The 24,547-nt window shown below is 36.7% G+C and overlaps 1 protein-coding gene across 2 annotated transcripts in view; it reads left to right on the top strand.

Annotated features, from left to right (window-relative positions):
* Positions 1 to 24,547, top strand: part of LOC150091234 (aladin-like) — a 343,291-nt gene that overhangs the window by 88,388 nt on the left and 230,356 nt on the right. For both annotated transcript variants that reach the window (XM_090374811.1, XM_090374804.1), the window contains exons 4-5: positions 3,642 to 3,703; positions 16,294 to 16,385. In XM_090374811.1, the coding sequence (XP_090230937.1) occupies positions 3,642 to 3,703; positions 16,294 to 16,385 (154 nt within the window). The remainder of the gene's footprint in view (positions 1 to 3,641; positions 3,704 to 16,293; positions 16,386 to 24,547) is intronic.

The raw sequence follows: 24,547 nt of genomic DNA, 5'->3' as shown, positions 1-24,547 counted from the left end.
AACCTTGAACAATATTTCTTAGTTGGAATGTAAAGCCTGGTAGCCACCAAGATTAGTTCCTTGAATGCTTCCCATTTTGAGTTTGCTGTTGGTAACATCATCAGTTGGTCCCACTGTATAGAATTTAAATACTGTCTCAGACCATCATAGTCGCCTTTACGAAAACAAAAACCCTTCCCTTTACCTCCGATGGTAGTTACCTCCTTGAGTAAATCCCACTTCAACACACTGTGATCACTGCCACCTAGTGGTTCATTTATCTGCAGGTTCTTAATGCATGAAGAATCTCTACTGATAATCAGATCAAGAGTATTGCTCCCTCTTGTTGCCTCACGAACATGCTGATGTAGAAAACAATCATCCAATAAATCCACAAAAGCCTTGCTAGTGTGCGAGTGACCAACCCACAAATTCCAGTCAATATCTGGGAAATTAAAATCCCCCATTATAAGACTCTCTGATTTACTGGCCCACTCTATTTCCCTGTACAATAAGGTTAAATATTGTTTACAACAGGAAGACCATGACTGAAATGATAAGCCTACCTCATGGCTTGTGAAATCCCTTTGTGAAAAAACATTAATCAGTTGTATAAAAAATAAGATATTTGAATGGAACACAACTGTTTATATACATAATTATGAAATACCAATATTCTGTGTTTGACATATACTGTATTGTGGTATTCTAAGCTAAATGCTTTGTTTCGAAACACTGATATTTCACTTGTCTTCATGTACCTGTTCAAAATTAGAGAATTGTTTTTCAATTGGCTCATTATCTATATCTACAGATTTCTCCATAAACACAGTTGCACATTGCTTGAAAGTGTGCCATACAATTAAAATTCAGTAAATGTGAAATGCACAGGAAAATCTGAGCTGCTCCACCACCATGTAACATCTGTTTACTTTTTTGTTATTTATTTTATTTTTTTTCAGAAGACAATTTTGGATTATCGACTTAATTACTGTAAATTATGAATTTTTGAGATCTTTTAAGAGAATTAGTTTAAATTCCATTAGTATTTGCTTTCATTTATTTTCTGTGATGCACAGATTCTTTTCAGTGTCCACAAGCCTCCAGCATCACTCCCAAGAGAAAAATGGAAGTGTCCACGGTTATTCAAGGATCTGTAACCTAAAATTTCTTCATTTGTTATCTCACTCCTTTCCTTTGAAAAGGAGTAATAGTTGCAAAGCTGGGTACAGCTTTGGAATAGTTGCTTTTATCACTTTTATTGAATTTAACTTTAGCAACGTAACAGTAAAATTTTGTACTGTATTAGTTGATAGAATTTAATTTTATCCTGTTATCTCAGATATTACCTTTTGTTTCTTGAGAAAGTAACTTGACAGTAGCAGGCTTAGAGAATGCCAGCAGTAGTGAATGGTTTATGTACTTTGGGGTTGTAATGCCATATCTGTCACAGTAATATTAGTGCTTAGTATCCTGACTTTGAACAGTCTAGAACCTCAGAACAAATCACAGATAAATTGATTTTAATTAAATCATTAATTAAATTAACTGGTGTACTGTGGGAAACACCAGCTACATTATAAAGACGTAATTGTAGGTTCGTTTGGTGCATTATTACAGACAGCACAGTTCATCTAGGTATCGATGGAAATAACATAGAAGGTCCTAACTGGTGACCACTGTGGGTAAAAAAAAGAGCAAAGAGAACAAGTCAAGCTGTAAGATATCTCGGAACTGAGACTACATTTCTGAAATATCATATGAAAAAATTGAAAGGTAGCATAATGGATAGACACTGAAACCTTCAACACAGGAACCCATTTCCACCAGTAGAATACACAGAGCTCAGGGTAGAGGATCTGTGTAGCTCTCTGGCAGTCTCCAAGCCTTGTGTGTGAGTGGAAGCTCTATTTGCAGTATTGTTGGGAACAGTCAATTCAAAGGATTGTGAAAGCATCCCATCCTTCATTTAGACCATGTTTTTTTGTAGACTGATGTCTCTATATTCCCTGCACTTGCTCAGGAAACTATCACCTGACTACTGGGACAACCTAACTTGCTTGCTCTAGGAATTATTAGATGTGACACTTCAGATTAAAAAGGAGCAGGATGCTTTCATGATCCATCGAATTGATCATTCCCATAACTCACATACTGACTACTAACCCTTCTCTGCCTTCTCTAAAGAAGGCAGATAACATTAGCATTACTAATGTGTTAGTATGACACATTAGTAATGCTAATTACTAATGTGTACTGAATTCATACTCTATGTAGATGAGAGGTAGGATGTAAGTAATAGATATGAAAGTGTGGGCAAAAGATCTTTTTCTGAAACTAAATGGCATCTTCTCCACTAACCCTCTCTACTCTTCATCATTCTCTACCCCCACCTCCCATCAGGATGCACCACTTGTCATTTTCAACAGCTGTTAAGACCTGTTGAAAGTTATTAAGCTTTGCTATTCGATATTAAGACCTGTTAAATGAAAATAGCCATATGGACAAACTAGAAACCACTTACCAAAAGATAACCTTTTCATATGTGGTATTCCAGAAAAGAGACAGCAAAAGTAAAATAAAAGAAAATAAATTCCAAAATGAATATCTTAAATGTAGAGACCATGATTAGATGCATCTATCTAGTGTGGAAGGAAGACAGCAGTTTATGCAAACAGAAATCTACAGCTCAGAGGAGAAGATGAACTTGATCCTGTTTTTTGGGGAGGGGGAGCATACGCTATATTACACACAGCGTTAATTCCTGATCAGCAGTGCATATGTGCTGTAAAACAGCTCATGTGCACAGTGAAAAATTAAGCAAAACAATGCCACTGGTTGCCATCTGACCCATCCCCAGTCTAATCACAACTTCTGTCTCTTTCTAGCTTTTTTTTTTTTTTTAAACCAAGTCTGTTTGGTGAAAAAAAAAAAGATGGGTTGGAAGCAACTTGGCTGGTTGCTGAGTTTGCCAGTCATACAACAGAACACAATGTTAAATATGGACTGTGTTCATGTTACTCCTAGGTGCCTCCGTAGCCGGGTGGGCAGGAGCAGCAGTGCTTAGCACACATTTCTTGATTAGACCGGGGTTCGAGCCTGTGACCACCAAATACGGAGGATGCGGAAAGGTCAGGGAATGATCACCACAAATCCCTGGAGCGATATGGCCTTAGTTGCTAATGCTTCTAAAAACCAAATAACATCATGTTACTCCATGTATCATCTTGTCACCTGTAGGAATCTGGTTGAACATGGTCCACCATGAGCTTTATCCCATAATCCATATTGCATTGAGTTGTTCCGAGACAACTGTAGCCCATAAGCTGCATACTGTATAGGAATGGTTACAGAACATGCTAGCAGTATGAAGCATCTGCCATTACTTGCACAGTCACCAAGCAGGAATTTGTTGGATCTTCTGGAAAGACTTCCAAGATAGGCCTCAGCAATCAGCAAAGATGATGGATTTAAAGGCAATTGAAGAAGAATATAATAATATCAGCAGGAATACCTGTGCACAACTAATCAAATCCATTGCAACTTTCATTACCACTAAAGGTGGACCAAGATGCCATTTGGTACATTCTCTAATATTTTGGTAGGGTAGTATATATCTAAACATTTTTAAATATGAAAAATTAAATCTTTTTTATTTGAAGGCATAAGCAAGGATGTGTTGGAGTTTTAGATGAACTTTCAACTTATAGTGGAAATAACTTATGTAAGTAGTTTATTATAATAGTTGAAACTAGTTCATGATAAAAAGCTTGATTTTTAAAATCCAATAATATCCCAATTAGTATAAGAGATGCATTCTTGAAAGTAATTCAGCTAAATGGGGTCATTTACATTATTTTATATATATATATATCCTGAATGATCACTGAATTATGACCACCTACCTAATGCTTTGTTGTTGCCACCATTGGCACGGATTACAGCCACTATTCGCTTAGACATTGACTCCACTAGGCATCTGTAGGGAATTGCAGCCATGCTGCTTGCAAGGCTTTCAATGTCAAAATAGATGACAGTTGCATGTCCATATACCTAACTTCCCATTCTACAGGTGTTCAATTGGATTGTCCGGCAAATTTGGAGGCCAATCAAGATATGTGATATCTTCACTGTGTTCCTCAAACTACTTGTGCCATTTGGCCTGATGACATGGCATGTTATCATCTTGGAAGATCCCATTTCTGTTCAGGAAAAAAATGCAATGTCAGGATACTCATGGTCTCCCAAGAGTGCTGTTAGATCTCACCGGTGAAATGTTGGTCCTAGTTCTTGACAGAAAAACATAACATGCCCCATATCAGCAACCACCATCAACTGCCTGGATAGTGGGCAGTATGAAATGGGTCCACGGACTCGTGTTGCTTGCACCATGCACAAGGGCATCCGTTAGCATGTTGCTCCTCTGACCAGCACATTCATTTTCCAACCAGCACATTGTTGACACCACATTATTTTATGTCAATGATGATCAGCAGTGAAGAGAGACTGTCTTTTGGGTCATCTGCTGTGGAAACCCATACATCTGAGTGTGTGTGGTGCATCGTCATTTGGGTTATTATATTGGGATGTCAGCTATCACACAGTGACCTGCCATTGAGCCCGTACAACATGCTGCACTCTTTGCTTACTATGTACATCCACCTCTCGTAATCCTTTACTGTTCTGTTGGCAGGAGGTGGTTTGACCTATTCAACACTAATTCTTTGTACACCTTAACCACAGTGGGTCATGAGCAACCATCAAGATGTACCATTTTTGATATTGAAGCACCCATTGCACGAGTTCCCATAATCATCCCCTTTTGAAACTCCATGATTTCTTTACTACATCCCATGACTGCTACTTTATCACTTTGACTTGCATGACGAGATGCAAATTACCACTGCTCTACTGTACGGAGCTGTTCAGCTTTTTGTACTGAGAGCTATGCCGCTTAGTCCATTACAAATGGGGTGGTCATAATTCAGTGATCACTGAGTGTATATATGTGTGTGTATGTTTATAGTATATTATGTTAGATTATATGTATTAATATTGGTGAAGAGTAATGAATAACTGATAGACATACTAGTTAAATTCATGCCATCCACACAGGTAAATTTATGTAAGGTTGTTAAAGTATTAACAACATTAATTTAAGATTAAATTTAACATTAATATTATGTTATATATACATGCTGGCCTTGATTAACACGATTAATTCGTCCCGCGAGCACATCGTGCAAAATGGAAACGTGTTAATCGAATATAATAATCAATAGGAAAAATTATAATTGGTCCTTGACCTTCTGGAATGTCCATAAAGAATTTTAAAAATACCTTTTAAATAACTTTTTAACTGAATATAATGTAAAAGATAATGAAAATAATTATGTAATTAAATGTTTATTGCATAAAACAGTGGTTCCTAAACTGTGTGCCGCGGAATATTTTAAATTTTTGAGGAAAACAGCGATACTCAACATCTGTCGGACACAGCACAAACTATTAGCTCGAGGTAGTTCACAGTTTCAACATTTCTTATTAAGTTGTTTGGACCTAACTACTTAATAAATGAAACCGTTAGGTATTTTTTTTGGTCTAGGTGTGCCGCCATGAAAAAATTACCCAGACACTTAGGGCACCGTGAACCTCTGACGTAAAATACACAATGAAGAAATGACTGTTGCGGAAATATTTGAACAGTGTTGACTTTCTCTTTTCATCAATCAATTTCTGATAGCCGACAACAATCTTCTCTGAGCCCTGGCAAAATAAATAACACAGAGAACCTCAAATCTTTTGTTTGAGGTTCTCTGCGATACGAAAGATTTCATCTAGTTCTTTTACCGTTATCTCCTTAGCAGTAACATTTTCATCTCGCTCATTTAAAAATTTGAATTTTTAAATGCAAGTCTGCATTGACTTTATTAGCGGGAGACAAACAAGTAACGAGTCTTCTTCTGATGGTTGATGGAACACACTGAGGCAGGCAGCTGGCAAACGTTTGTTTATTACCCGTCCGACGTGCGGTAAGCTTAACACGCGATTCAAATCTTTTTCAACTATCGCATTAAAAAAAAAAAAAAAAATTGCGTTAACTGGAATTTTGCATCTTGTAAAGTGAAAAGTGGTATAATTTTTTCAAATAGCGGTAACTGAAAAACGCATTAATCGAACTCGCGTTATGTGCGAGGCCTGGCTGTTGTATTTATACAGTCAGTTGTGCCATAACATGACACATGTGTTCCTAAAATATCTGCGTTATAGTATTTCGTGCATTAAAAACAACAGGGCTTACAACCTTACATAAATTTACCTAATAGTATGGGGGAAAATAGGAATGGGGCACAACACTGAAAAAAAAAAAAAAAAAATTTCAGTCTGGTAAGTAAAACACTAAAAAAAGTTAGAAACCAATAAAATTGCTAACACGGGTTTAAACATCATAAATTTCTAATAAATAAATAACTTACAGTAAATATAGCACTTTACCTTGACAAGATGTGAAGTTTGCTTGTCAGAAGTGGGTGTGGTGAAGCTGGTGAGTTATAGTGAAGAGGTAGGAGGAGGGTTATCATTCTTAGGACAAAATGTTGTTACCCCAATGTGGAAGGCTGTGACTCATTGTCCTGCTTTTCTTTCTTCTGCACTGGCTTAAAATAGCTTTCTAGCTTTTGTTGCTTTCCCTGTCTCCTTCTTTCATACAGGAACTGCTGGTTCCAAATGGGTCGAATGCCATGAAGTGCTATCCTGCTACGTTCAATGTTATAACCATTATCTTCAATCCACTGCAGGTGCTTTTCAATTCCACTTACAGCAGCTGATAACTCTGCTGTTTTAATTTCTCATGGTGCAGTCTGCTGGACTTTGTCGTCGTCCTCATCTTGACTTTCCACTTGGCTGGCTGCAACAAGTTGGAAGTCATCAGTAGATAGATCATTGTGAGACTCTAGAAACTCTTCTACATCTTAATTTTCTACTTCCTCAAAACCAACTTCTTTTGCAAGAGCAACACAACCTGCTTTGATTTGTTTTAGTTGCTCTGAAGGTTCAAAGCCTTCAAAATCGTGAATTAAATGAGGGATAAGTTTTCGCGATTCAAGCAGTCTTTTGTTACATCGTTCCAGCCTTCTACGGTCATATCAATGGCAACTTTGATGTTAAATGTCTTCCAAAATTTTATAACAGTTTGTGTTACCTTGTTACCTTCGGTAGCAGCAATTAACATCTTGAATGTTCACCTTAAATAGTAAGCCTTAAATGCTGCTATCACACTCTGGTCAAGGGGCTGTAGTAGAGAGGTTGTGTTCAGAGGTAAAAAGATGACTGATATTCGGAGAGAGTTCAGTAACCCAGTAACCATCTGAGGATGGCTTGGTATGTCATCAAGAATTATAAGAATTTTAAAATCTAAGTTGTTCTTACAATAATTCTTGAAAACGTCATGGTAAGCTTCAACTAAAATATCAGTGAAGATTTGCCCAGTCATCCAACCTTTCTTGTTAGACCTATAGTGAACACCAGGGTGGAATTTCACAATTCCTTTTAAAGCTCTCAGATTGGCAGAGTGATAAACCACTGTTGGTTTTAACTTCAAGTCTCTGCTGGTGTTGGTGGAGAACATCACAGTTAAGTGATCTTTTACATGCCTTAAATCCTGAGACATGTGCTTCTGCCCCAGAGATGTAGGTCCTTGAAGGCATACATTTCCAGTAGAGTCCTGTTTCATCCAGATTGAAAATCTAATCCAATGTGTAGCCACCTTCTTCAATTATTTTCTGTACTACAGGTGGAAATGCCTTTTCGGCTTCTTCATCTGCACTTGTGGCTTCGCCAGACAACTTAACATTGTGAAAAGAGTAGCAGTGTTTGAAGCCACTAAACCAGCCAGTACTAGCATTAAAAGGCACTGCTTCTGCAGATTTGGTGATTTCTTTTTAAGGTTTTCATATGTAGCTAGTGCTTTCTCCTTCACTGCAAGAAAGCTTGTCCCCCCCCTTTTGGTTTGATCTTCAATCCATATGCTTAGCATTCTTTCCATTTCTTCTATTTCTTTAGACCTTGTTCTAATTGACTTTGCGGCACCTGAAGTTGTTCCAGCTATACTTGTAGCTTTTATTTTCATGTCATTGTCTCTGATGGTGCACAATGTGGATTCACTTAAGTCTGTTGCTCTCGGGATATCACGTGTTCTTTCATTTCTTTCAAAACGTTTTATTATTTCAAGTTTCTCTTCTATACTTAATGTCATGCTCTTCAAATCACTCGTGGCCAATTCTGGCGACATGGCATGGTGCACTGTCTTGCTGATAGATACCATTGGCCCCAGGGAATACAGTAAACTTGTACGGGTGTACCTGGTCAGTGACGATCAATAGGTAACCATTTGCATTCAGGGTGCCCTCCAGAGGTATCAGCGGACCAAAGCCATGCCATGAAAACATTTCCCAGACCATAACGCTACCCCCACCAGCCTGCCTTCTGCCAACAGTTGTGTCTGGGTGTTGTCTGTTCTCAGAGGTTTCAAGGCTAATACGCCACCGTCCATCCACTCAGTGGAGCAGAAACCATGACTCATCGGAGAAAGCCACTTGGCTGGGATTCAATGTTGGTATTGCTGTGCAAACTGACTCCGTTGTTTGCAATGAATGGCCGTCAGCATGGGTGCTGTCACCAAGCATCTGCTCCGGAGCCCAATGCGCAACAGGGTTTGTTGCACTGTCATGTTGGAGACATTTCTGATGGCCCCACGGTTCATTTGAACGGCCAGTTGAGCAACAGTAGCATGCCAATTGGTTCTAACCAACCGTTTCAGCCGACATTCACCACTGGGACCATTTGCCACTGATCCCAGTGGTGAATGTCGGCTGAAACGGTTGGCACATCGGGTCGTCAAAACTGTCCCATTCGTCTTGATACACTTTCCAGTCTTGATACACTTTCACCACTGCAGCTCATGAGCATTTCACAAAGTCTGCTGTTTCGAAAATGCTGGCACCCCTGACCCGATAGCCGATGATCATGCCCTTTTCCAGGTCTGATAGGTCATGTGCTTTGCCCATGACAGAGGCTGGTACTGTGTTCATGGATGCCGAACATCAAGCCTTATATGCTTGCAGTGTGTGAACTTGACACGTGTGCTGTATGATTCACTAGACGTGTGATGTCTGCATTGGGGAATGGTCATAATATTGTGACTGGACTCTGTATATATGAATAACATAATTCCAGGTGTTAGCACAGCTACACCGTCATGGCATGTACCCTCAGTCCATGTTGATAACCATTTCCAGCAATGGAGTAAGAATGTACTTCCAAATTGCAATGTTAAGCAAATCCAAGTAGTTCAATCTTTTTGATTTTCCAGCTTACCCAGACATACGCCAAAAGTTCCATGACAGAGAGAAAAATTACAACATCACAGCATCTCCCTTTGGAGTGCAGAATGGTGTATTATCCTGATGGCGTTTGAGAATGTAAAAGAGTCTTTATACCATCAAACCATTATCTATACCAATTCCTTAAGCACTGTATCCGCTCTTCAGTGTAAACTTCCTTCCAGTCATCCCGTACTACAACCAATTCAAATAAAGTTAGTGTAGCTTCATAAAAATAGGCAAAAAATAATCTGCTGTTGGCTAATTGTATATGCTGGAATCACAGGAAATGAACAAGCAGACTTTTCTGTCAAGATTGCCAGTCTCATGAGACACCCAGATAGCTTTCACCGATTATAAATATAAGTATCACCAATGCTTGTTTCGTAAAAAAATAGGTGCCGGTACTCATTCTTTGCTACCAGGAAAAATCGAAAATTAAAAGGATATGAAAAGTACTCTAAATTTTTTTTTTTTTTTTCTCCTGATGTTGTTACGTTAGTAGTAATGTTTTTAGAATAAGAACAACAAATTAAGTATATTAACACAGTTTATTAAGCATAAATTCATTATTCAAGTATATAAAAAAATAAGTAAAATGTGAGTAAAATAAGTAAAAAATAACATAAGTAAAAATAATTTCATAATAAAGTTTTTGTAGAATAAAGTAAACCCCCGCTATTCGCGGTATCTGTATTCGCGGTTTCGCGTATTCGCGATCGCCGATTTAATATAAAATGAAACCTAAAAAAATGTGAATTTTAAAACGCCGTGAATATTTTCCGCCATAAAAAACATGGGCGTGGCTAAAATTATCTTCGCCGGTCAAAACAGCACTCAGTGGGTGGGGGGAGAGGGGTGAAAAAATCGCGAGCGTGGATGTTTCTCGCTAATCCTTGTTCAGTATGTGTTAGTCATGGAAGGTTTCATCGTTTGATTTTAATTTATATGTTTATAAACTGAATAAATTTATCAATTTATAAATTAATATGCTTACAAAAATGATAACTCTACCATTTTGCAGTGTAAAACAGACTTTTTCGAGCGTGTTAACGGAAGAAAGTGACTTTATTGTGGTCAAGTTCTTTCTAACCCCTACAAAAATATGGCTACGAATAAAAAGAGAAATGTGAAAATATCAAAGAAGGTGATGACACTAGCGAATAAAATTGAGTTATTAGACGAAATTTCTAATGGTGAAAGTGTCTCCTCAGTGGCAAAACATTATAAAATCAATGAGTCAACAGTACGATCAATCAAGAAATCGGAAGAAAAAATCTGCCGTAGTGTCCGTGAAACCGCGCTAATTGCTTCAAAAATTTGCTCTGTAACTCGTGATGTTAAATTAGAAAAAATGGAAAAGGCTTTAAATCTGTGGATAGAAGACCGAACTCAAAATAAAATTCCGTTAAGTTCACTCATCATTCGTGAAAAGGCAAAACTCCTTTATCAACACTTCAGCGAAACTGGTGATAGCACTGGCAGGATAAGGTTTTTAGCTAGAAAAGGCGCTGCTGGTTTGAAATTTCTAATAACTATTACATTTAATATTAAATTGTTTCTTATTTTCATTTTGATGCCATATGCTTGCATTTCACTATGTACTGCCTATGTACATAGTCATATTATGAAGGTACATATAATACATACATAGAAAAAAATTTTGACTACTTTTTCTTATATATTTCATACTTTGGAACGGAACCCCTTTATTACTATGGGAGCCATAACTCAGTATTCGCGTTTTCGGTATTCGCGACATTTCTCAGGAACGTAACCCCCGCGAATAGCGAGGGTTTACTGTATTTCAAATATTTATTAAGTTCTCATCCGACACCCTATGCCAGGGGCCGGCAACCTTTTTTGAGTGAAGAGCCATTTTTGATCTAATTAAAAAAAAAAAAAAAAGAATCCGAAGAGCCGCACCTCAGCTCAAGCTGGGAGGAGGAGAGGAAGGCGAGAGTTTTTAAGAAATGGAATAGAGTGGGAAGGTGTTTTTAAAAAATATATATATATATATATTTTTTGAAATCATCATCATCATCATCAGCCATTTTCAATCCACTGCAGGATGAAGGCCTCTCCAGCAACTTTCCAATTCCTTCTGTTTTGAGCACTGGCCATCCATTTACTACTCGAAAACTCATGAATTTCATCTATCCATCTCCGCCTTTGTCTTCCAGGTTTTCTTCTAGCTCCTCTTGGGTACCATTCTGTTATTTTCTTAGTCCATCTGTCATCATGCCTTCGGGCTATGTGTCCTGCCCAAGACCATTTTAGTTCTTTAGTTTTGATAAGAATGTCCTTTACTTGAGTTTGCTGCCTAATCCATGTGTTTCTCTTCTTATCTAACAGTCTGATTCCCAATATAATTCGTTCCATTCTTCGCTGTGTAGTTCTTAGCTTCTCTTCCATTCTTTTGGTGAGTGCCCAAGTTTCACTTCCATAAGTCATGGTGGGGAGTATACATTGATTCATTATTTTACGTTTCAGACAAACTGGGATATTGCTCTTCAGTATGTGACTATATTTCCTGAATGCTATCCATCCAAAATTTATTCTTCTGTTGACTTCCAGCCATTTATCATTATTACAGCTGATAACTTGTCCCAGATAAGTATATGACTCCACCTTTTCAATTACTGCTCCTTCAATCATTATTTCCCTTTCCATGGCATACTTGTTCATCATTACTTTTGTTTTAGCCATATTCATCTTTAGTCCAAAATCCTTACTAACTGTGCATAACTGATTAAGATTTTCCTCTAATTCTTTGGGATCGTGGCTTATGACCACAATGTCATCTGCAAATCGTAAATGGTTTAGGTACTCTCCGTTCACATTGACTCCTTTCTGCGACCAGTCTAATCTTCTGAAAGCTTCCTCAAGGGCAGCAGTAAACAGCTTCGGAGATATTGTCTCCTTGTCGAACTCCTTTCTCGATTTTAAATATTTTTTTGAAATATTATTTATTAATACCGAAAAAACGTAACAAACATCCTATTAGATACAAATTAATGTGACTTTTGCTGATGAACTTCTTGAACGAGTCTCTCAACATCATGCGAGTATGTTGTAATTTTAAACATGCTCGCATTGTTCAGGCAACGGTTTCTTGATATATTTTTAATATAGTTCATGTTCAAAAATATTTGCTCGCAGAAATACGTCGAACCAAAAACTGAGAGAACTCCAAACGCAAATATTTTCAATTTTATATATGGGTCTAGTAAGTTACTCCACGCATCGAACACAATTTGGTATGCATTTTAAACTCATCTATCACCGTCCATTTGTGTAGAATTGCAGATCCAAATCTCTTTTGCCTCTCCAAATCCTCAATTTCAGTTTTAAGGCATTTTAGTCTTGCACTCCATGTGTCTTTGATTTTTAAGTCCTCTTAACTTAAATATTTATGTATATCATGTTTTTTTAGAAAACATGATATACATAAATATATATATGGTCGGCAAGAGGTACACAATCAATAATAGATTATGTAATAGTAAATCAAAAATTAGCAAAACATTGTCGAAATACTAGGGTGTTTAGAGGATATGATATTAATTCAGATCATTTTTTAGTGGCTTCAAAAATAGAGTTATGGGCTAAATAGAAGAAGAGAAAAGCTATTAAACAGGGTAAGGAGGAGTTGGGTTATTAAAGTATATCTACTTCAAGAAGAAAGTATACAGAATTTATATGAAAAAAGGATTAAAGACGAAATAAGTAAAGCATCGGAGAGAGAGAACAAATAGAAGAAGAATGGAATAATATACGAAATACAAAAGATAGCAAAAGAGACACTAGGACAATTCAGGAAAAACTATAGGGGGGGGGATAAAGATATAGAATGAAGAAATAGCTAAAGCAGATCAAGATAAATATCCTAAATGTATACAAAACAGGACAAGTGAGAATGAAGAAATATATAAACAAGAATGCAATAAAATTAAAGATATAATAAGGAAGGTTAAAGCAGAGTCATGAGATAGATTTATAAGCACAGTAGAACATGATATTCATGGAAGACAAAATTTGACTAAAATGATGAAACATTTGAATAGTGCAGAGAAAGACACTTCAAGAATAAATATAATAAAGAAAGAACAATGGAAAAAACATTATGAAGAATTGTGGAAAGACTCAACATATCAAACAGAAGAGATACAGTTAGACCCAGTTAGTGACATAGATCCGATAATGAAGGAAGAATTGGAAAAGGCATCGAAAGCTACAAAAAATAGGAAAGCAGTTGGAATGGATGGTATAAATGCAGAACTGATCAAGTATGGAGGAAGTTTTTTAAAAGACAGGTTACTACATTTATTTAATAAATGTTGGGAACAATATAAAATACCAGAAGAATGGAAGATAGCAAAAATTATTTCAATATTTAAAAAAGGAAATAGAAATGATACAAAGAATTATAGAGGGATTAGCATACTAAATACAGTACATAAAACGTATAGCAAAATGATAAATAATAGAATTAAAATTATCTCTGATGAAATATTAATAGAAGAACAAGTAGGATTCAGAAAAGGAAGATCATGTACAGATAATATATTTATATTAAAACAAATAATAGAAAAACAAAAAAAGAGTTTAATTTAGAAACGCATTTAGCATTTATAGATTATGAAAAAGCATTTGATCGAGTAAACAGACAAAAACTATGGGACATATTGAGTAATAAAGGATACCCAAATCATCTTACAAAAATAATACAGAGTTTATATCAAGGAACAAAAATAGTAATTGATACAGGTAATAAATTAAGAGAAGAAAGTATAATAAATCAAGGAGTTAGACAGGGATGTAGCTTGTCACTAATGCTGTTTAACATATATATTGAGGATATGATATGTAAATGGAAAGAAGAAATTAATACAGGTATATATTTAAATACAAAGAATAGGATTAATACAGTGTTATTTGCAGATGATCAAGTAATTATTCAAGATAGTGAATTTAATTTACAAAGAGCAGTATTTAAATTAAACCAAATAACAGAAAAATATAAAGTTAAAATATCAACGATGAAAACTAGAACAATGGCTTTTAAAGGAAAAAATACGGTGAGAACAAAAATAGTTATAGACAGTAAAATATTAGAATAAGTAAAACATTTTAAATATCTAGGATGTGATATAACGTATGATGTTGACGAAGATATGAACCAGAAATTGGCGAAATTTCAAAATATATGTGTAACAATAAAAAGAACTCTGGCTAAGAAAACAAGGAAAGAAGCACAATTGAAATTTTACAAAGTAATGGCAATACCTACACTTCTTTATGGTTCTGAAACGTGGATACCGAAACAAAGACATTAATAGAATACAAGCTGCAGAAATGAAATTTTTAAGATATGTTAAAGGATGTACAAAATTAGATAAAATAGCAAACGTAAATATTAGAAAGGAATTAAAGATTTACTCAGTTAATAGCAAAATTATAGAATATAGACGAAGATGGAAAGAACATGTAGAAAGAATGGAATAGATTCCCTAAATTAGCTTATATACATATAAAGGAAAAAGAGACAGAGAAAGACCAAAGAAAAGATGGGCAGACCTTTTTGAGATCTTTTGACAATTAATGTAACATTTTGACCTGTTCAATTAATGGTAATGGTCTGTGCTGCCTATTCTAAAGGCTAATTGCCTTAGAAATCAATGCTGATTACCTTGAGGTGAAAATAAATGCAAAAAAAAAATCAAAAGCTTATAAATACTAAGAACCAGAAGGTAAGTGCTTGGTGGATGAAGACTACAATATGTTAAAATCATTTGTATATCTTTAATTTCCTGTGAAGATGTCTTGTGAAAGACATTAATAGCAGTGAGAATTTCTCTTTGGAAACAGGATAAAGCTATCCAAACAATGATAAATCCTTAATGGAGCTTCTGTTTTTCATCTTATTGTATGGGATTGAAAGTTTTACAACTCTGTAAGCCAGCATGAAAAAGATTAAAATCTTCCAACAGCATTGCTATTAAAAGTTTCATCTGATTCTATCTATGGTGGCATAAGTAGAATTAGCTGAAAATGCTAGTGTGCAAAATATGCCTCTGCTATCTGTAGAAATGCAAATCAAGTGGGTTCATTTATGTTAGTCTGAACAACACATTCTTCAAATAAATAAATAGATCCAAAAAGTTGGTAAAAAAGCTAAAGGAAAAAAAATGAAACAAAGATTGAAAAGCACTCCACTTTATACTTTTTATATATAAACTGCAGCTCAAAACATGAAATGGTAAGTAAGTGGTTAGTAGATTTTGATGGCCACAGCAGTTACAGCATTACTTTATGTGCATACCGTTGTTCTATCAGGGGGTGCAATCCTACATCAGGTCTCTGATCAGAGTCAAAATTCTGAGTAGGCAATGCACTGGTGTTTCCTATCACTCTCTGTGCCTGTTTTATTAACCTGTATCTGGGTTCAGAGAGCCCCAGTTTAAGGAAAGGGACCATTGAGAATTACTTTAATAGCTTTTAATGGGTTTTAAAATCAGGCCTCTCCAACTGTGACTATGACAAGTTACGGCACACCAGTGGTTTTCTCCAACTTTAGTGACATAAAGGGTCCACACCGCCAGTTTAATTTTCAACTGACCTTCAGTACTCTGCTAGAAATTCTTTATACTTTGGACATTAATCGCAGACCTACCTGGAGGATCTCAACTGACAGCTACCCCTTCCACAGGTATTGCAGTTTGAGAATTGCTGAGAATACCAATTTCAGAATACCATTATAGAGGAGTTAGTGCAATATTGGAGCATAAAGTAATCAACTATTAAACAAAGAAACTATTTTATCTAGACTTTTCAACCATAAACAAGTTATGCCATTAATTTTTTGGGAATCACTCTTATTTTAGTTCCAGATTTATTTATTATTTATTTTATTTTTTTTTTGTATGAACAGTGTACCATTGTTTAGGAGTTTGTGCAAGAGTTGCATTAGCAGCCCTCAAATGGCAGAGAACCATCAGTGGAGCATTTTTCCCTCACTTTTTGGTAAGTTGGAATTAATTTTTTTTATAGAATTATGAAAAATGCTTTTATATTTATTCAAATATTCTGATAAGTAAATAGTGCAAGTTAAACATACTTCAGTAAATGTGAGTTGCATGAAGTTACGTTTTTGCTTTGATTGTGTAAAATTTACATTAGCAATGATCAGTTGTTTTCAAAGGCATTTAAAGAACATTTCTGGTGAGAATTTTTGGTGGTGCAGATAAGTATTTCTATTTAAAATTTTGTAATTTCTAAATACCTGCAGTATATAACTTAGCATAAACAGTATCATAATTGTTAAAAATATTGCAGTAAATTTATTATGTTATTTTTTATAGATTTCAATCATATTTCAAGTGTAAAGCTGTTTTCAAACTAGAATTTTTGCATAAAGTATTTATTAGTAAATTAATAAGAGGAGTTTACCTCAATATAGTACGTAGAACACTTCTGTATGATACCCTCCAGAAATTAAAACGGAAAAAACGAAAAAATCGACAACTTACCGGTACATTAAAGTAAAATAAAAATAATTAAATAATCAATTTAACACAATTCAAAATCAATTTAAAACAATTAAAATTCAAATTAACGCAATTAAAAGAATCTAACGAAAATATTCAAAACGATTTTCCTTCCTTACTATCTAATATAAAGTATTTATGTAATTTATTTCTTATTTATTTATATCAGTAATTTTTAAGAACTGGTATTGCCAAGGGGAACAGGTATTCTATGTGTTATCAGACACTCAGTCTAAACACTGATGGATCCAATATCTTTCTATTACAGAAGATTTAGGAGAAGTCCGGTTGGCCTGCCTCCCATAAATCCACTCATGCACACCTCTCGATGGTAAACCCTGTTACGTCACTTAGGTGGCAACGAACGTGTACAGTGGTTCTCTTCAAGATGCCTGGTCAGCATGAAGAGGAAAAGACCAAACCTGCCAGCATATGACAGCACGATGAAACAAATGGCCCTCAGTCCCCAGCGGCTTTCACTCCCCCTCTTAAGGCAGCGAGAGAATCAGAGTGTAAGCAGAGGGTGCTAAGAATCTCTGGGTGTGACCAGGCTGCCATGCACAGAAACTGAACTTGGCCTGTTACAACATAAGATCGCTCATCATTGAAGACAGGATATTAGAGCTGGAAAAGGAATTAAAAAATGTGAATTGGGATATCATCGGTTTGGCTGAAACAAGAAGAAGAAATGAATCACTTATAAGTTTATCAAGTATAAATCTGCTGTACACCAATGGAAACAGTGAAAGGAGCGAAGGTGGAGTTGGGTTTCTGGTCCATAAAGATATAAAAAACATTTTGGAATTCAAAAGTACATCACCAAGGATGTCAGGATTTCTAAGAGGTACAAGCTAAAGGTTATAATGATTTATGCACCAACATCGAGCCATGATGATGAAGAGGTTGAAGAAATGTACACCGAAATTGAGAGTCTTCTAGATGAGCAGAAAACCCACTACATTACTTTATGGGGGACTTCAATGGTAAGGTTGGAAAAAGAAAAAACAGCACAGAAAGGGGAACTATAGGAAATTTTGGAATTGGTGAAAGAAATGAAAGAGGCGAAACACTTGTGAAATTAGCAGAATCTCAAGGATTGTCAGTAATGAACACTTTTTTCAAGAAAAGGGTGAACATAGAAGAGTCCAAATGGATTAACAACTAATGAAATCGACTTCATCCTCACTAACAGAAGATATACCGTGAATGATGTTACCGTCATGAATAAGGTAAATGTTGGAAGTGATCACAGAATGGTAAGATGCACACTTGATGTAGGAAAGGAAAAACTTGACTCGAGTAAATAATACGAAGGTCTTTGAGATAACAGAAGAACAGTATTCACTGGAACTTAAGAACAAGTTTGAGCTTCTGCAGGCTGCTCAGGACCAAGATATCGATGAGGAATATTACAACTTTCCGAAAGTGATAAAGCCCAAGAAACCCAAAACCTATACAGAAAAAGATATCCAAAGAAGAAAAAATTAGTCAAGAAACAATTGTTATGATGAACCAAAGGCGACAAATGAAGAGCAAGATAAACACTGACAAGGAGAAAATTGAGTATACTGAGTTATGCAAAGCCATTAGAAAGAGGCTCAGAGAGGACATAAGAAGATTTAACACAAGAAAAGTAGAACAAGCATTAAGGGAAAACAAAGGACTTAAATCAGCAGTCATGAGCAGTAATACAGAAAGACAAATGATACTGAAAGTGAAGAATAGTGATGGTGTACTTATAAATAGCAAAGAAGGCATAATTCAAATAGCAGAAGACAACTATAGAGAATTATACAATGAGCGAGGAAATGATGCCAGCAGTGGGGAAGATGGATCACAAATTAGCAACACATACGACATATCCGGTATTCTTCCTGATGAGGTAGAACAGGCGTCGAAGAAAATGAAGAATCAGAAAGCCCCGGGAGAAGATGAAGTTACTGTAGAGTTGTTCAAATTGGGAGGAAGAGACATAACACAAAAACTGGCAAGGCTCTTCACAAAATGCATTAGAAAAGGTGTGACGCCTAAATAGTGGAATAATGCAATCATAGTTTTGCTGCTTAAGAAAGTAAATAAATCGGAAATTGGAAATTATAGACCAATTAGCTTGTTATCCCACATCTACTTGATGAGAATCAACTGAAAGAGCAAGCTGGTTTTAGGACAAGATTCTCAATTATGGATCACCTTCACAGAATATCACAGCTAATGGAGAAAGCAAATGAATATAAAACATCATTATGCCTGGCATTTGTGGATTATGAAAAGGCATTTGACTCCATACAGCATAAGGCAATGTTTCAGGCACTGGAAAGACAAGGCATAGATACGCCAAATATTATAATTTTGAAGAAAATATATGAGAACGCTACCTCCTTTATTAGACTAGACAAAGACAGTAGCAAATTTAAAATTGAGAAAGGAGTTCGACAAGGAGACACAATATCTCTGAAGCTGTTTACTGCTGCCCTTGAGAAAGCTTTCAGAAGTTTAGACTGGTCGTAGAAAGGAGTCAATGTGAATGGAGAGTACCTAAACCGTTTACGATTTGCAGATGCCATTGTGGTCATAAACCATGATCCCAAAGAACTAGAAGAAAATCTTAATCAGTTATGCACAGTTAGTAAGGATTTTGGACTAAAGATGAATATGGCTAAAACAAAAGTAATGATGAACAAGTATGCCACAGAAAGGGACATGATGATTGAAGGAGCAGTAATTGAAAAGGTGGAGTCATATACTTATCTGGGACAAGTTATTAGCTGTAATAATGATAAATGGCTGGAAGTCAAGAGAAGAATAAATTTTGGATGGATAGCATTGAGGAAATGGTCACATACTGAAGAGCAATATCCCAGTTTGTCTGAAATGTAAAATAATGAACCAATGTATACTCCCCACCATGACTTATGGAAGTGAAACTTGGGCACTCACCAAAAGAATGGAAAAGATTAGCTGAGAACTACACATCGAAGAATGGAACGAATTATATTGGGAATCAGACTGTTATATAAGAAGAGAAACACGTGGATTAGGCAGAAAACTCAAGTAAAGGACATTCTTATCAAAATTAAAGACCTAAAATGGGCAGGACACATAGCTCAAAGACATGATGACAGATGGACTAAGAAAATAACAGAATGGCACCCAAGAGGAGCTAGAAGAAAACCTGTAAGACAACGGCGGAGATGGATAGATGAAATTCATGAGTTTATGGGTAGTAAATGGATGGCCATTGCACAAAACAGAGGGAACTGGAAAGTTGCTGGAGAGGCCTTCATCCTGCAGTGAATTGAAAATGGCTGATGATGATTATGACTGCCCATGGTCTGGTCTACATAACCCAAATACCTCTGTTATCATTATTCATAATCATATGATACATGTGGACGAGATCACAAAGAGCCTTCTGATATTAGAAATATGTGTTGCGGGAAGCAATGTTCAACGAATGGGAAACTAACGTTGGAGCATCAAGACATTCCTAAATTCAAAGGCTGTGTTAGAGCAGTAAAAAACACAAAAACACTTAGTTTAAACTGTTTCTACAGTGCTGTTAAGAGTGTTGTCAATGAAATAAGCAAGTTTGAACTCCTGGTTAGGACTGCTAACACTGACATAGCTCTGACAGAAATATGGGATCACCCACATTTCAAAAGTATCCTGAGTACAATAAAATAAAAATAAACAAATGAACTTTAAAACACAGTTTATTGAATTTCATTATGATATGTATAATTTATCCACTACAGCATGATGATGCACATTAATTGCTTATTAATTTGGAAGAAAAGCCTTAGGAATACCTGTCTGAGAGTACCAGAATGCAGTTCCCAATCATTTTGGCCAAAGCCGGATCTTTATTAAATGTCTTCCCATTTTTGAAATCTGAATGTTGGCAGGCATGAGAGAGAGCTGAAACTGGCTGTAGGAATGTGAGATAAAGTTAATGAAACAAACTTTAAAGTGTGAAGACTTGGAACATTTGTGTTTTAACCGAGTACTTCATTCCTGTAGAGCCATCGTTGGAGTATCTAGTAACACCACTGTCTGCCTCACCCCACTTTATTGATGTTCTCTGACAGTGATGTAATGGGGGCGGCACTAATGGAATGGGTTTGATGGAGGGTCGACTGGTTCTGCAGGTTCTTTGGCCTTAGAAAAAAGAACTGCAGCAATGATGTCTGGCGAGTCTTTCTCCTTCTGTCTTATGACATTGTAGGAGGGCTTTAATATGTTAGTAACAGCTCTTTGGATGGAAGAGATGCATTCCCAGTCTGGGTCATTATCACAGTTTCACAGTCTGTTTGTATTAGTGCCAAAGCTGATTGAAGTGCCTTTGTAGTGAGGGTCCTAATTGGCAACAATCACCTGCTCTTCCTCCTCAGAATCTATTCAGCCAGTTCTGCAGCTAGCTCCTCAAAGTCCTCCTTTGGAAGAGGCTCACCTTGGCTTTCCAGCAACTCACTGACATCATCAATGTCAACCTTGTCAAGGCCATCCAAGTGGCATCTTCAGCCACTGCTGAAACTGGCCCAAACTCAAGAAAGTAAGACACTGTATCAGGCCACAATTTCCTCCAAACACCATTCATGCATGATTGCAACACTTCTTTCCAGACTGCAGCAAATGTTACTTATGGCATTAAAAATGTTATAGGACCTCCAGTAGTCCCTCAAGTCACTGAGATAGATGCCTGCACTGCCTCGACAATCCCTTTAAAGTTTGTGCATAATAGTATGCCTTGAAGGTCTCAATAATGCACTGATCCATTTGCTGCAACAGTGAGGTGGTGTTGGATGGCAAATAAAGGGATATCTTCAAGGTTAGCAGGATGTCCCGGAGCATTGAGAAGACTACGTTTTTGGGTAGGCTGCTTGCTGCACAAATTTGGGCCACCTCTGGACAAAAGTATGAAGTGTAAAAGGGACTGGGTTATCCACACCTTATTAGAGCGCCAGAAAACATAATGTCGAGGTTTCCATTACTTCTGAGTAGTAATACATCCCCATCTTTTTCAGCCTTAAACCAAGGCACTACCAGGCACCTTCTTCCAGTACAGCCCTGTGTCATCAACATTAAAGACCAAGTCCGGGGTGTAGCAGCCTTCATCCATTAACTTTTGGAATATGGGAGAATGTGCCTCAGCACCTGTAGTGTTAGTTCTAGCCGCCTCACCAGTAATTTTTACATTGCAAATTTTGGTCCGGTTTTTGAACCAGGAAAACCACCCCCTGCTAGCTGAAACTGCTTCAGTCCCTTCCAATTCCTCATTAATTTCATTATACTCCTAGCCTTGTCCATTAACACTGCCTGTGTTACAAGAATGTTATTTTGGTTCGTATTGTCTATCCACGGCAACTAATAACTTCTCTATCATCTCACTCTTTGAATAAGTTGTTCTACAAACACTTCATTAACTACTTGGTCTTCTCAGCATTATTCATAATGTTCGTAACAGTAGAAGGTGATAAGTTTAAAGTCTTGCCACCTCCAAAGGCCTCACCAGATTCCTTGTTTTTTTTTTTGTTTTTTTGAAAATCAAGTACCGTGCTTGGGTTGAAGGTTGAGAAGATGAGAGAAGGTATCTGTTGACATTAGACTTGAACTTCTGTAGACTGTAATTTTCAGGAAAGACATATGGAGGAAGGTTGTTCCAGAAAACGGCAGTTGAATGAATAAACGAGGAAGTTGGTTCTGTGAGTTTGAAATTCAACAGTAAATGGATGTTGGCTAGTGGAGGCACGTGTTTGGACTGTTTTGAAAGAGAAAGCGGGAATTATAGAAGCCAGTTCAGAAGAACAGTGCCCATGGAAGTATCTGTAGAAAAGGCATGCAGCAGAAATGGAACGTCTATGAGAGAGAGTGGAGAGGCTCTGTTAGGGATGAGTCATTAATTAACCTAACTGCACTCTTCTGATTGGAATCTAGAAGCCTGAAAGAGGTTTTGGGGGCACTACCCCAGATGTAGGAACAATATTCCATGCTGGGGCAGATTTGCGATTTGTACAGAGTGAACAGCTGTTTGAAAGAAAAGTAACGCTGACAGTGAAAGAGAAAACCAAATTTTTTAGATGCAGAGGAGCAATATTTGTAATGTGCTTGTGCCAAGAGAGATTAGAAATCAGGATAATCCTCAAAAGAGAGATATCAACTTGCCTAGAAATCGGAGTGTCACCAAAGATAAGTATAGGAGCAGAAGAAACCTTTTTGCAAGATATAAGACAAGACATTGAAATCAACTAAGTTGTCTTTGCGCCACTGGAGAATTATCTGGAGATAGGCATTTAAGGAATTGGTAATGAATATTCGAGAAGTTGAAGCTGATTGAGCAGGGCAAGGTTTCTGAAAATGGAAAGTGGAATCCAATGTATTATCATCGGCAAAACTATGGATAGGATTTCCAGTTAGTGGAAGAAGGTCATTAATATACAAGAGGAAAAGAGTGGAGAAAAGAACTGAATTTTGGGGGACACCGACATTAGTGGAGAAGTTAGAAGACAGAGAGCCATCTACAATTACCCTCAGTGAGCGATCAGAGAGAAAACTGGATAACCAATTACAAAAGACAGTTGGCAAACCATAAGATGGAAGCATGTTTAGAAGATCTTTATGCCAAAAACGATCAAAAGCCTTTGAGATGTCAAGAGCAACTGCTTGTGTTTCACCAAACTTTTCCATTGAATTTGTCCATAAATGGGTAACATAAGCCAGAATATCACCAGTGCACTGACAGAATCCATACTGGCGATCGTTGATCAGATGGAAGGTTTATAGGTAGTTTAAGTGTTGGCAGTTAATTGATTTCTCCATTACTTTAGAAAGAGTAGAAGTATCTGCAATTGGACAATAATTGGATGGGAGGGATTTGTCACCCTTTTTAGGAACTGACTGGATAAGAGCAAATTTTCAAGATTAAGGAAAAACAACTTCGGAATAAGAAAGTGAAAAAAGGTGGAAAAGAACAGGAGTAAGTTCAGGAGCACAGGTTTTGAGAAAAAGTGGTGAAATACTATCAGGACTGGAGCTTTCTGAGCATCCAGATTTGTCAGAATCCTTCTGGCATCCTTTTGATGGAAAACCACAGGAGGCATTGAATGGAGCGTGTTGGGAATGGTGGGAGATGTTTTACCGAGATCGTTAATACATGAGTTGGAAGAAAAATGGGATGCTAGCAGGTCAGCTTTATCCTTGGCCTAAGTGACAACAGAACCATCTGGTTTTGACAGAGGTGGGAGCAGAGATGGGCAAAAGTTGCAGCTAATTGCTTTGGCAAGAGACCAGAATGCCCGGCTACCATTAGGACAAGAAGCAAGTTTTCTACTGTTAGCCTGTGCAAAATCTAGTTTGTATTGATTAATAACTGCTTTACAATTATTGGGAGCTTTGGTGTAGGCAGAAAATGAAACTGAAGAATTGGAAACAAGCCAATTACGAAATGCAACATTCTTCTCCTGTGAACGGTCTTAGCACATTTATTGGAAAGCCAAGGTTTAGATAAAGGACGAGATTTTAAAATGGTGTGTGGAATAAAGGATTCCATTCCTACGAGAATAATTTCACTGACACGATCTGAGCCAACGTTGACATCAGAAGTTTTGAAACAGTAGTCCAACCAAGGAAAAGAAGAAAAGA

This window comes from Mastigoproctus giganteus, chromosome 1 (genome assembly GCF_048544385.1).
Source record: "Mastigoproctus giganteus isolate SK-2022 chromosome 1, ASM4854438v1, whole genome shotgun sequence".
Lineage (NCBI taxonomy): Eukaryota > Metazoa > Arthropoda > Arachnida > Uropygi > Thelyphonidae > Mastigoproctus > Mastigoproctus giganteus.
The sequence above is the reverse complement of the archived record's forward strand: the minus strand, read 5'-3'. Positions and strand labels throughout refer to the sequence as shown.